Source organism: Geotrypetes seraphini, chromosome 17 (genome assembly GCF_902459505.1).
Source record: "Geotrypetes seraphini chromosome 17, aGeoSer1.1, whole genome shotgun sequence".
Taxonomy (NCBI): Eukaryota; Metazoa; Chordata; class Amphibia; order Gymnophiona; family Dermophiidae; genus Geotrypetes; species Geotrypetes seraphini.
In genome coordinates, this window is record NC_047100.1 from 44673577 (window position 1) to 44688515 (window position 14939).

Consider the following 14939-nt stretch of genomic DNA (forward strand, 5'->3'; position numbering starts at 1 on the left):
TGCAAAACCACAAACAAAGCACATGGTGCAGAACATCAAGTACATATGCGCAATATACATTTCAGAAAATAGCACTACACTACATTCATCACAATAATTAATTTGAAAGGCATAGAATGAAGTTAAGAGGTGCTAGACTCCAGAGTAATCTAAAGAAATACTTTTTTACCGAAAGGGTGGTAGATGCGTGGAACAGTCTCCCGGAAGAGGTGGTGGAGACAGAAACTGTCTGAATTCAAAAGGGCCTGAGATAGGCACGTGGGATCTTGGAGAGAGAAAGAGATAATGGTTACTGTGGATGGGCAGGCTAGATGGGCCATTTGGCAGTGAATTGCTGTAGAATTTCCCTCTATTGCCTGATTTTGTATGGGTTTCATTTACTATTGCATCAGGGACTTGAGAAGTACCATATTGGGTAGCATATGGGCAAAGTTTAGCGTCTGAGATATTTTTCTACCATTCAACTCAATTCCCTGATGCAAGAGTATTGAAACCTGTGAGGCAGTAGGCATACCTATTTGGTATTTTTCTCTGTTATTCCTTGACGGTGGCAGTAGGCAGAACATTTGTGGGAATTAGGGAAATTTTGCACATTTGTTGAACACTAGAGAATACCAGTGATTGAAAAAAGTGACCCAATAAAGCAACACTATCACTTTGTTATAGGAGGGTTTTGTGAATTTTCTGAAAGCCCCTCATGCATTCTATATTTTACTTTTGTATCGTGCTTTCAGCAACAGGTAATTGTTACTGAACTACTTTGGTATGACATGCCATTATTTGCTTCTATGTGCCTTCCTCATAAAAGTGTACATGGGGTTGGGACAACGGAATATCTGTAAGGAGGTTGAGGGCTCAGTAGCAACATGATGAGAATGAGGCAGTGATGGAAAAGAATTGACAGGAGAGGGGTTAGGAATGGAGTCTTGATTATGTCCTATGCACACCTCTACTTGGAATTCCTGCCATCAGCACATCCTTGGAACATTCCTCAAGAAAAAAGTATTATTTTAGTCAGGCAGTGAATCAAATCTGACATGTTTCACCAAATAGGCTGCATCACACTGTACTGGTGGATAAAGTTAAACCAGTTCTGTGATGCAGCCTTATTCGGCGAAATAGGTCAGATTTGATCCCCTGACTAACTAGAATACTTTATTTTGAGGTTTTCATCATAAAATGAGTATTAAACTTAAACAGTAATAATGTTTGAAAGATAATATATAGCTTAATTGGAAAGTTGTGTTTAATGCATCATATAAAGCATTGGACCTGTGACGAGGTGGGTGTGTAAAGCTCAGATAATGGAGTTTTGAGTTTCTGAGTGACACCTCCTGCAGTCTGTGCCTGGGGCCGCGCCTCAGGCCGCGCCCCCAGGTGGGACCTAAGGCTCCAGGGCCTATTCTGATTGGCCCACGCGCCTTAGGCCCCACCAGTAGGCGGAGCTTTAGGACGGATGGGCCAATCCGGCCTCATTCCTTCGTTGGCTGCCTGCCGGACAGGCGGGTTTGGCTCCCGTCTGTCCGGCCAACTACCAAAGGTACGGGGAAGGGGGGTGGGGGGGTCGTGGGGGTCGGCCAGGGGGGTCGCGGGTCGGCTGGGGGGGCGGTCGGAGGTTCTTGGGGGGGGCGGTCGTTGGGGGGGGAGGGGGGTTTGCGTCGAGGGCAGGAGGGCCTGGGATCCCTCCTGCCCGTAATGTAGTGCGGGGTGGGGTTAGGGGGTCGCCGTGGCCAGGAGGGTTTGGGCTCCCTTCTGGCCCGATATTGTCGGGAAGTCGGCGGTCCTTCGGGGTGGGGGTGCGAGGTGGTCATGCCGGGGGGAGATGTATCGTACGTCGGGGAGTCGGCCGGGCAAGAGGGCTTGGGCTCCCTCTTGCTCCGATCGTGGATGCGGGTGCGGGTGGGAGCGCGTGCGAGCGGTCGTTCGGGGTGGGGGTGCGGGCGGTCCTGCTGGGGGGGTGAATCGGGCGTCGGGCGGGGTGGGAACTTTTGTATACCGCTCTCACGGGTATACCGCGCATGATGCCCGACGCTCCTTTCGCCCGCCCTGACTTTCCGAGCGCTGTCCCTCCTGCCCGTAATGTAGTGCGGGGTGGGGTTAGGGGGTCGCCGTGGCCAGGAGGGTTTGGGCTCCCTCCTGGCCCGATATTGTTGGGGAGTGGGCGGTCCTTCGGGGTGGGGGTGCGAGTGATCCTGCCGGGGGGGGATGTATCGGACGTCGGGGGGGGGCATCAGGCTTTCAGGATGGGGACAGACCTTCAAGGGGGGACAGGACTTCAAGGGGGGACAGTGCACGGAAAGTCAGGGGGGGTGAACGGAGAGTCGGGACAGCGCACGGAAAGTCAGGGCAGTGCACGGAAGTCAGGGGGGGTGAACGGAGAGTCGGGACAGCGCTCGGAAAGTCAGGGCGGGCGAAAGGAGCGTCGGGCATCATGCGCGGTATACCCGTGAGAGCGGTATACAAAAGTTTTTGTACATATCATCGTGATTTCTGCGCGCTATACCCGTGTGCGCGTTTTACACGGGTGCGCGTTATATCCGCGAAAATACGGTAATGGTGTTATCGAGGGCCTGTGCATTCATAGCTACACCACTGTTGGCAACAAATTCGAGTTTAATTACGCACTGAGTAAAGAAATATTTTCACCAATTTGTTCTAAGTTTACTACTCAGTTGTTTCATTGCTTGCCCTCTATTCCTTGTATTTTTGGAAAAAGTAAAGAAGCGATTCACATTTATCGTTCCACTCTACTCAGTATCTTATAGATCTCTTATCTTATCTCTTCCTCAGCTGTTTCCTCTAAGCTGAAGAGAGTCCTCTAACATCTTTAACATTTCCTCATAGGGAAGTTGTCCCATCCCTTATATCATTTTCATCGTTCTCTGTATCTTTTCTAATTCTGCTATATCTTTTTTTGAGATGTGACCAGAATTGCACACAATTTTTGAAGTGCAGTTACATCATGGAGCGATACAAAGGCATTATACTATAATATTCTCAGTTTTGTTCTCCATTCCTTTCCTAATAATTTCTAACATTTTATTTGTTTTCTTAGCTACTGCTGCACACTAAGCAGAGGGTTTCAATATACAATCAACGATGATACCTAGATCCTTTTCCTGGGTGCTGACTCTTAATGTGGAACCTTGCATCACATAATTATAGTTTGGGTTTCTTTCTCCTATATGTATCACTTTGCTCACATTAAATATCTGCCTTTGGATTCATATAGATGTCTCCCCATAACTGTTGCCATCTCCACTATTTACTTTCATCAGATAACCTAATTTCAGTATCTAATAAAAATAAAAACAAACAAATAAAACAATAAATAATAATATAATAATATAATAACATGATCAGAGTGCACACCCTATTATTGATACGCAGTGCTTACGTTTAAGGCACAATGTTTTTTCCCCTTTTTTCTTCTCCAGGTTATCCTAGTGTCTCCTGTATGAGTGCCTTGTTATTTACTTACTGATGGATGTTTGTAATTTCTCTTTACATAGTTTGGTAGTCATGCATTGGCATCTATCATATCTGTTTTGTTTATTGTATTTTCTATCTGATAAAATTTCAATAAAAATATTTGAAATAAAAAAAAATATCTGCCATTTGGATGCCAAATCTCCCAGTTTCTTAAGGTGCTCTTACAGTTTTTCACAATCCTCTTGTGATTTAATAATTTTGAATAACTTTGTGTCATCAACAAATTAATAATTACCTCACTAGTTATTCCATTTCTAGATCATTTATAAATATGTTTAAAAAGCAGCGGTCCTAGCACAAATTCCCACTATCTAGAAAACAATCAATTCTATAGATTATAGAAACAGCCTTCATTACTGTTTATGTTAAATCTTTTTTTATTAGAATGAAAGAATAGAGTACATTGATCAACAAAGTTCCAATAACATTATGAGTCATACAGTCTGCAAGTGATGTTCAATATAAGGTAGGTCTTGCCTCACTAATTTGCGTGAATTCTTTGAATGTATGAATAAAGGTGAGCCGATTGATGTAGTACATCTAGATTTTCAGAAATCTTTTGACAAAGTTCCCCATGAGAGGCTTCTGAGAAAATTAAAGAGTCATGGGATAGGAGGCAATTTTCAGTTCTGGATTAGGAATTGGTTATCAGACAGAAACCAGAGCGTAGGGTTAAATGGCCATTTTTCTCAATGGAGATGGTTAAATAGTGGAATGCTGCAAGGATCTGTTCTGGGACTGGTGCTATTTAACTTATTTATATAAAGTGCTTTCTATTGTACATCAGATTTTTTATATCATACAACCCCTGGATGTTTTTTAGATTTGTTGGAGTTGTATTGTCCAGGAAGGAAATTAAGATCTGCCCAGGATATGAGATTGTCATTGATGAAAGAGAGAAATGTGATACAAAACAGGGTCGTGAATTCTGTTTTCAGTAGTAGGGGTGAAATTTCGGAACTCATTTACAGGTCAGTTACGATTATGTAAACCTAAGGATACATTTTTTTAGAAAAATGTATCATTTATATATACATCAAAAAAGATATTCAGTGTATAGGACAGGGGTCTGCAACCTTTAAGACATAAAGAGCCACTTGGACCCGTTTTCGAAAAGAAAAAAAAACTTGGAGCCGCAAAACCATTATAAAACAAATCTAACACTGCATATATTGTTTCTTATCTTAATGCTATATACAGGATCACTAAATTGAAAATAAAATCATTTTTCCTACCTTTGCTATTTGGTGATTTCATGAGTCTCTGGTTGCACTTTCTTCTTCTGACTGTGCATCCAATCTTTCTTCCTTTCTTTCAGCCTCCTGTATGTTTCCTCTCCTCCAGACCTCATTCTCCCCCCCAACTTTTTCTTTCTGTCTCCCTGTTCCCCCTTCTTTCTGTCTCCGTGCCCTCCCCCAAGCCACTCGGTTTGCTGCCACCGCAATCGGGGAACAGCCCCCAAGCCACCGCCGTCCCAAGCTTTCCCTGCAGAAGTGTTGCGCTGACCAGCATTCCGCTCCCTGACGTCAATTCTGACGTAGGAGAGGAAGTTCCGGGCCAACAAGGCATTTCTCCTCATTCCATCCAGCCTGAGCCCCATCTCTCCTTGATCCAGCATTTCCCTTCTGTGTCTGTCAGAATTACCATTCCACCTATTTTCCAGCATCACCCTTCTTTGTGTCCATCTCACCTATATCCCTATCTCACCACTTTTTCAGAATCTTCATTTGTCTCTGTCCTTATCTTTACGCCATGTTCACCATTTGCCCTTTCAATGTCTTTATCTCCCCCCCCCCAACTTTTTCAGCATTACTTCTATGTCTCTATTTCACCTCCTCTTCATGTCTCCTCTGTATCTCTATCCTTATTCAGTAGGTCCTGCTTACCCTTTCTCTTCTTTGTGTCACTATCTCCATTTTCAGCTTTCCCCCCCTTTTCCTTTGTTACTGCACCCTGTAGCTAGAATCTTTCCACCCTCCCTCCACTCCGGCCCAGCCCAGTATGAAAGATTTCCTTTTGTTTCCCTCCCCTCTCTCTTTCTCTCTCTCTTCTGCTCCCTCACCCACGAGTCCTGCATCTGGCCCTCTCCCTTCTACCTGCACCTGGCAACACCCCCCTGCTCCGCGGCTCTCTTCAGCAACCCCTCAGCAGCAGTGATCAAGACAAGCTGCCGACATCGAGGCCTTCCCTCTACGAGTCCTGCCTTTGTGGAAAAAGGAAGTTGAAACAAGCGGGACTCGCAGAGGGTAGGCCCCGATGTCAGAAGCTTGTGTCCATCGCTGCTGCTGAGTTGCCGAAGAGAGCCGCGGAGCAGGGGATGTGGCCGGAAGCAGGTAGAAGGGAGAGGGAGATAGGAAGGCTGTAGATCTCCGGAGCATGACTCCGACCCCGGCCAGGATGATTTCTTTTTCAGGCGTGCACCTTACAAGTCCAGCGTCGCGGCGGGAAATAGCCATGCTGAGCAGTGAGCTCAGCACTAAACAGATGAAAGCCTTGCTTGCTGATTGGTCCGGCGGCACGGCGGGGCGGGGCCGCCGGACCAATCAGCAAGCAAGGCTTTCATCTGTGTATGTGCTGAGCTCACTGCTCAGCATGGCTATTTCCAGCCGCGACGCTGGACTTGTAAGGTGCATGCCTGCGTGACACACTACCGGAGCCGCAGCAAAGGTGGAAAAGAGCCGCATGCGGCTCTGGAGCCGCAGGTTGCCGACCCCCGGTATAGGAAAACAGAGGCTTGCCACAAAAATAAAATAACAATTCCAAGCATTACAGAAAATAACAATGCAAGAAAACTCTTAACAGTCCTCATTTTAGAGGGGACAGTTCAAATTTCAGAAGGAGTGATTCATCTACTATATACAGTATATATTAAAAAAAGGAAATATGTAATGGTAGTGATTCATCTTGTTAAATACTTAGAGCCAGTAATTTTATTTTATTTTTTATTTTATCATTTGAATTTCCCTGAATTCTATTGTTTAACAGTTCCTTCTATTCCTTTTGACATATTACTTTAATTCATTTAGATATCATTTACATAGATGGTGCTCCTATCTGTAGTTAGGAATTTCTATGAAATATTCTACATGCTTCAAGTTTCAAGTTTTATTGAATTTGATAAATCGCTTATTGCATACTATGCTTCTCTCCTCCACTCCTTCCTGCCCTCCATAGTCCACCCTACCCTCTTCTAACCCCTTCTTCTGTAATGTCACTTAGAGCTTGTATAGGTATTTGCGACACACAAATGGAAGAATTAAAATAAAATAAAATTTGAGATCAGTTAGAACTAGATATTGTGACTCCTTTCTCTTCAAGGAAAAATTGTAATTGAGAGGGCTCATAGAAAACATAGGAATTCTGATCAAGACCAACTATACATTTACAGGGATATCTTAACTGAAATCTAGCCCTCAAGGAAATAACATATTATTTCATGTCAAGAAATCTTTTCCTCCTACTCTCAGTCCATTTTGAAAGATCAGGAAACATAGAAATCCTGCTATTCAAAAAAGTCATTTCTTTTAGTCTAAAGAAAAGACGCAAAAGCTCTTCTTTATCCTGTTGAAAAACAAATATTACCAATAGGGTTGCTCTCAATTGTCACAGTGTCACCCCTGTGTTGGTAAAGGAAACCCTGCAGTGCACAAGAAACAGGAATGGAGGCACGGACTGGATTGTAGGAGATGCAATAACCTTCCCCAGAGTTATGTCCAGAGCACTGCAGTACCAGCAGTATCCTTTACCCACCAGTTCTAAAACTAGAGAATGACACGGGGAAAAAATTTGTCCCCGTCCCCACCGTGCCTGTCACCGCCCCATCCACGTGATCACTATTCCCGCCCCGTTCCCGCAACTACTATCCCTGCAGCATCCATACAAGCCTCAGTACTGCAATATTTAGCTTATTCCTTCCTTATAAATCAAAGTTCTGGCTGCTGAACTAGAGAAAGAGATGTTCAGCTGGCAGGGCTTTGTTTATAAATTTTTATAAACACAACTAATATACTACTTTATCCTAAAGCAAAAAAAATAAAATAAATACAATTTTTTTTCTATCTTTGTTGTCTGGTTTCTACTTTCCCCAGCTTCTCATTCAGTTCCTTTCATCCACTGTCTGTCTTCTCTCTGCGTCCTCTATTTGCTCTGGTACTGTGCCTCTCCCTTCACCCCCCCCCCCCCCCAATTGGTCTGGCACCTATCTTCTTTCCTCCGCTCCCCCTATAAGTTTATTAATATTTTGATATACCAACCATCACAAGTTTGCAATAATAAGAAATAAAAATAATTTAAAAAAAATTATATATATAAAAAGCAAAATAAAAATGGGGGCATAAGGTCGATACAAAGACTTAATTACGAAGGGTATGAGACAAAAGGGAAAGGAAAGATTTTAAATTACATTGTATAAATAAAAAAAAAATGAGGAGGGGAGGATAAAACGAGAGGAAAAAATGGGGTATCGCTTCCTGGAAGCATTTTTGTTGTCACGTTTTTATTTGTGAACTCAGTTGGAATTCTGATATGCATCTTGAAAGAGAAATGTCTTAAGGAGTGTTTTGAACTTGTTTAAGGAATTTTCAGAACGAAGATTCGATGGCATGGCATTCTAAAGGGAAAATTGTGTTTCTGGTATAGTATAAATCTTTGATTGGAGGGACTGTTAGTAAATTCTGATTAGTGGACCTGAGGGCCCTGGAAGGGGTGTGTGGAATGAGATATTTATCAAGGAAGGCAGGCTGATGAGAAATCCTTGATCTTAAAGGCTAAGAGAAGAATTTTATAAGTTGTTCTATGAGAGACTAGTAACCCTTCCCTCTTGCCACCTCACCGCCCTTCGGCACCCCTCGCGTGTCTCCCTCCCTTCATCCTACCTACCCGAATCTGTCTATCTCCCTCCCTCCCCCTTACCTTTGCAGCGCATTTTAAAACTGAGTAACTTGTTCTCAAAGCCGTCAGAGCCTGCGAGCAGTAGCGTGCGTCTGTGGGTGGAAGCTTCTCCTCTGACGCAACTGGAAATTGATAAATAAATAAATATAAGCCCTACCCCCAAAATAGTCCCAGGATTCACTGGCAGTTTCCCTTCCCTCCCATCCCTTGTGCAGCAGAACCCTTGAGAGAGCACACCCCCCTCCCCCAGCACCCGCCATGCAGCTGAATCCCTATTTTTCCTTCCCTCCCATCGGAACCCGGCCGTGAACCCTACTCAGCTCCCTAAGCAGCATTGGGCCGGCCCAACATTGTTAGAGTGCTGCCGGCCAACGCTGCTTAGGGAGCTAAGTAGGGCTCGCGGCAAGGTTCTGATGGGAGAGAGGGAAGGATGGGGATTCGGATACGTGGCAGGTGCGGGTGCTCAGGGGAGGAAGGGGTGCTCGCTCAAGGGTCCTGCTGCACAAGGGAGAGAAGGGAAGCTGGGTAAGAGTCCTGCTGCACGAGGGATGGGAGGGAGGGTAGGATAGAATCTGGGCAAGGGTCCTGCTGCACAAGGGATGGGAGGGAGCAGAGGAAAGATGCTGCACATGTGGGGGAGAGAAAGGAAAGAGAAAGAATTGGGGTGAAGGAGGGGAAGGGAGAGATGATTATGTACATACCCCAAAAATAAGTCCTAGTGCCTTTTTTGGGAAACACAGTAGTTATCAAAATGTTCTACTTTCCTTTATAATACCATTCTATATTGCATTGTTTAAATTTTAAAAGATTGAAAACCTTGAAAATGCTGATCCAAGTCTTACTGAAGCCGGCGGAGACTGCTTGCCTGTGCCTGTAGTTGCATGTGTGTGGACGGAAGCTTCCCCTCTGATGCAACCAGAAGTTGCATCAGAGGAGAAGCTTTCGCCCACACACACGCAACTGCAGGCAGGCTTCAGTAAGTTTCTTTACTAAAGCGCCGCAAAGGTAAGGGGGAGGGAGGGAGATAGATTTGGCCATAGGGAGGAAGGGGCCCGCGCGTGATCGGTGACCGCGCGCCTTCCCTCCCTTAACTGCGAGGATAAGGCCATTCACTGCTCCACGGGGTGGTAGATGGCCTTGTCCCGCAGTGAGCACTTCCCCCCCTCCCACCATTTCAGTGGCTGACTGCCACCGTGTCATTCTCTAGTCTTATACCAATAAACATAAAATAGAATTCAGAGGTTAAAGTTTGCCATAGTTATTCTCAACAGTGTAAGTTTTTCAATACAAGCTTTTATCCTAACTAGACACACATTTGGGATCTAATACCAATATACATAATGTATACAGTGTTCCCCCAGTCGTTCATGGTCGGCGGTTCGCAGTCCCGGTCATTCGCGGTATTTTCCGACCGCAAACCGCCGACAAGAAGAGGGCAGCAGGAGAGAGCAGCTGGAGCACCGCGAGTTCAGGAAATCACTCGCAGTATGCTCCGACGCCTCCTCCTGCACTAAGTCGGGCCTTATCCAATCAGGAGCTGCTTTGACACGTATCAATATACGTTTCTTTGTAATCCATCGGTCATGGGCAAGGGAGTTAGGGGAAGAGATATGTTTTTATTGCTTTCCTAAAGCTGAGGAGTCCTTCAAGGGACTGTGGGGGCAGTTGGTTTCATTGGTTCGGTATGAATGGGAATAGGAATGTTGTTTGGTGGTTTGCAATTAAATGGCACGACTAGGAGGCGTTTTGAAGCGTATTTCATCCTCGGAACGGAGGGACCTGTTCGTCATGTATGGAGGAAGCTTTGCCCTCACATAGTCCGGCACCATGTCAAGCAAAGATTTGGACACTAGCATCAAGCCCTTGAAGACACAACGTTTGGCCATGGGCAGCCAGTGAGCCGACGATAGAGCCTAAGAGAAAGGGGCATAGAGGCTTTTTAGAAGTCTGATTGCCATGTTTTGTACACGCTGGAGACGTATGTTGTTTGCCATGAGTCCGTTGAATAGGGCATTGTAGTAGTTCATGTGGGAAAGGACTAAGGCATAGATTAGACTAAGGCATAGTTAGGTGAAGTCAGATTCAGAGAAGCAGTTTCTTATTTTTCAAAGTTGACTTAGGTAGTAAAATGAGGAAGATGCCACCTGAGAGATGTGGTTGGAAAGTGAAAGGTTAGAGTTGAGGAGTATTTCTAGGCTGCATGCTTGGTCCTTTGCAGTTAAGGTAGTCGAGTCCCAGCATAGTGAGGGGCGGGCGCGGTTGCAGTGTTCTATGCGGATCTAAAGGAGTTCCGTTTTGGAGGCGCTTAGTTGCAATTTGTTGGCAGTCATCCAGTTTCTGTTTTCCGAGAGGCATTTTAGGAATTTTGCTATCTGGGCATCACAGTTTTCTCCTAGTGGTAGGTATGGTTGGATGTCATCTGCAAAGGAGTGATTCTGTATTTGAGATTTGTGAGCTTAATGTAGAGATTGAATAATAGGGGGGATAGCAGAACCCCCTGTAGAACACCATATTTGATCGGTGCATCATTGAGCAGTATGCTTTGGGATCTATTATTCAGAAAGGAGGTGAACCATCATAACACAGTGTCTCGGATTCCGAATTCAGAGAGCCATGCATTGATGAAAGGATGATCAATAGTGTTGAATGCTGCGCTGAGATCCAGCAGCACTAGAAGGACATCATTACCCTAATCCATGAGTTTCCAGCAGTCATTGATGAGGCCAAGAAAGATGGTTTCAGTATTATGGAATTTCATGAATCCCGATTGGAAGGGGAATAGGGCTATTTGTTCATCAATGAAGGAGTGTAATTGGTTCAACACTGTATTTTCTAGGATCTTGGAGATGAAGGGTAGGTTTGAGACAGATCTATAGTTGCTGGGTATTGACTGAGTATGGACATATCACCATGAATCAAGCGGGAAGAACAGGTGTAACTGATAAAGGTCGTCTGGTCACCCATCAACATCGCACACAGAAGAGCACATTGACAGGATGGATTCATTGATTAGAGAAGACTGCAAATTTGGATATCAGCTATGGATCTACATTTGCCATAATGCATATTGACTTGGGATACAGGAAAGTCTGTTCACGATGGGTTCCCAAACAGCTTACTGACCTGCATAAGCAACAGGGTGTGGAGGTTGTGACCCAGTTTCTGAGATAGTATGAAGATCCGAGTATTCTGGAGAGAACTGTCACTGGCAACGAGACATGGGGCATTACTGTGACACAGAGAGCGAAAGACAAAGCATGATGAAATAAAGGAAGCGGTCCTCACCTGGCTTCAGGAGCAGCCGAAAAACTTATGTGCAGGAATGCAGAAGCTAGTTGAACGATACATCAAATGCGTCGTCTTGTATGGGGCTATGTGGAGCAGTGGTATGTTCAGTTACTCACAGTTACTTCTATTAAAGCCGTTAAATTTATTTTGCCTTTACTCTTTGATTTACCCTTGTAAAATGCAAATTTTTCCTTCAGATGGGTTGCAACAGATAAGTAGATGTTCTAGATCAGACATGGGCAATTCCGGTCCTCGAGGGCCGGAATCCGATCAGGTTATCAGGATTTCCCCAATGAATATGCATGAGATCTATGTGCATGCACTGCTTTCAATGCATATTCATTGGGGAAATCCTGAAAACCCGATTGGATTCTGGCCCTCGAGGACCAGAATTGCCCATGTCTGTTTTAGATGATGGTACTAGTTTGGTTTTATTGCTTTAAATCTAGTTTTTGATATCAGTGAAGGCAGTGACTCAAACTGCTGGTGACATTTATTTCTTCACCATGACTATCTCGATAAATGTATCTGAATAACTTTATCAAGATATTTTAGACAACTGAGATATCTGAATAAAATGAACAGGATAGCAGTTTAAAGTCTATGCCATGCTACTGTTGGAAACATAGAACACTGTTTTCTTTGAAATGTTTATTCTATTTTTAAAGTATCAATTTTCTTGATGAGCAGATGGGTTGTTTTCTTCTAGGTATGGGGACATGCGAGTGATGATGGCGTATGAGTTATACAGCATGTGGCAGAATCTGGGTAGGTTCTCTCGTACTCTGTCTTTTGTCATTCCATATACGTGTGTACATTGCAGTGTGGGTTATTTTGTATTTTTTTTATACACACCACTTTTTTCAGCTATTCCTCTACCACCTACTCAGATTATAATAATATGCATTTTGAAATACAACATATCAAAAATAGAATATCTCCTTATCTACCATAGGGAAATTAAATCTGCCAGTTTCACATTAAGATCTGTTTATTTTGGGAAGAATGTAATAGAATAAAAATGTTTTCATGATTTTATGCAATAAGTTCACAAAAAAAGATTTGGTTTGCACATCACAAACATTCCATATCACATAGTCAACAGAAAAATGCCTTTGCAAACAAATGTGTTTTCAGCAAGCGGCAAAACTGTGTCCTGTGTTACACAGGACACAGCGCAGAATACCCGACGGCATGTTTCACCACTTCAAACCTGCCAATGAAAATGTAGCTATACTTGTAGACACATAGGGGGAAATTCTATAAGAAGCACCTAACTTAATTAGTAAATTAGCTTCCTTTAAGAGCTTTTAAAAAAAATAATAAATGAAAAAAATAATTGATTGGGTGATAAGCGCCTATCTTGAGCACGATTCTATTGGTGATAGGCACCTATCACCAAAGTAGGCGTGTTTAGGGACGGAGAAAGACTTAGGCACCACTAGGTGCAATTCTCTAAAGCAGTGTTTTTCAACCTTTTTACACCTATGAACCGGCAGAAATAAAAGAATTATTCTGTGGACCAGCATCGGTCCATGGACCGGCGGTTGAAGAACACAGGGCTAAGTCATGGGCCAGACCCCGCCCATCTCTACCCAATCTCCACCCCAGATCCCGCCCCCATAATAGTACTAATTGCACCTTGCACGTCCTGTGCTTCATCTGGAAGCCTTCCCTCTGATGTTGCAACGTCAGAGAGAAGGCTTCAGGTTCAGGCGCAAGATGCCCGTAGGAGCCACTGCCCATGGCTTTGTGCACTGAATCAGTTAGGAAGAGGGAGCTGGCTCGAAGATAACGCCGCATCGATCGCACTGTGGACCGGCGGTTGAAGAACACTGTTATCCCAGGACAAGCAGGCAGCATATTCTTGACTGATGGGTGACGGCACCGACGGAGCCCCGGTACGGACAATTTTAGAGTGATTGCACTCTAAGAACTTTAGAAAGTTCTAGCTCGGCCGCACCGCGCACGCGCGAGTGCCTTCCCGCCCGACAGAGGCGCGCGGTCCCTCAGTTTCTTAGTTTCCGCGGAGCTAAGAAGACGCGTTTTTCAACGGCTGTTGAAACTTTTTTCTCTTTGCCTTCCCGCTCGCGTAAACTTTTGATTATTTACCTTATTTCTTTTCTTTTTTCTATTTTGTAAAAAAAAAAAAAAAAAAATCCTTAATTTTTTCTTTAATTTAATCTTTCCCCGGCGGGGCCTTTTGCCACCATCGAAGCCTCGGCCTTCGATTTGGCTGAAGCCGTTTTTCCTTTCATGCCCCCTCAACCGGGTTTTAAAAAGTGCCAGCGGTGTGCTCGGCCTATATCTCTCACGGACCCACACAACTGGTGTTTACAGTGTTTGGGTCCTGAGCATCAGGCCTCTACTTGCACCCGCTGTGCCACTCTAAAAAAACGGACATTAAAAAATCGCCAAATCCAGCAGCGATTATTGTTCGGTGCCGAGATGTCCGACCCCGTTCCATCGACTCCAGTTTCGGCACCGGTTCAGTCGGCACCCTCTTCTTCGACGCCACGTGATTCCGCACCGGCGTCTCACCAGTCAGGTAAGCCGGCTAAGAAGCCTTCCCCGCTGGAGCGTCCTCCGGTCTCGAGTGCAGTGAGTCCAATCCTGCCGACTGTGAGACGCCAGCGGAAGCGCTCCGCCCCTATAGAGGTGAGTCCCTCGACATCGGGCTCCTCATCTCCGGGGCGTCGAGCGGCACCGCAGGTACCGCAGAAGAAAAAGGCGGTACCGGTGCCATCCCTTGATGACCGCATCACGGCCATCCTTCAGGTGCAGCTTAAGGACCAATTAAAACAGCTCCTTCCTGCTATCCTGGCTCCGAACCTTCCGGTGCTGGTCCGCACCGAGCTACCGGTACCGATTGTGGAACAGCCTGTGTTACCTGCTTCCACTATTTCGGTACCGCTTCAACTAACCTCATCGGTATCGATGCCAGTTCTTGCACCGGAGCCGAGAGCTCACCATCAATCGGTACAGACTTCGGCACCGGTGCGACCGATAACACCTTCCTTCACGAAAACATCACTCCTTTCATACCTGCTTGTCGTCTCTTTTTCAATTACGTAAGTTCATGGTTAGATCCATATATGACACCTTTGAACTTACATCCAGAGCGACAGCAATGTCGGTAGCTATGCGTCGCCTGGCCTGGCTTCGGGTATCCGACCTTGATGTTAATCATCAGGATCGGTTAGCCAACGCCCCGTGCCTAGGGGATGAGCTCTTTGGGGAATCCATGGACTCAACCACACAAAAGCTCT

At 45.0% G+C, this 14939-nt stretch overlaps 1 protein-coding gene across 3 annotated transcripts in view; it reads left to right on the top strand.

The window, feature by feature from the left end:
• DOCK3 (dedicator of cytokinesis 3) overlaps positions 1 to 14939 on the top strand; it is a 694894-nt gene that overhangs the window by 442727 nt on the left and 237228 nt on the right. For all 3 annotated transcript variants that reach the window (XM_033926008.1, XM_033926006.1, XM_033926007.1), the window contains exon 31: positions 12380 to 12438. In XM_033926008.1, the coding sequence (XP_033781899.1) occupies positions 12380 to 12438 (59 nt within the window). The remainder of the gene's footprint in view (positions 1 to 12379; positions 12439 to 14939) is intronic.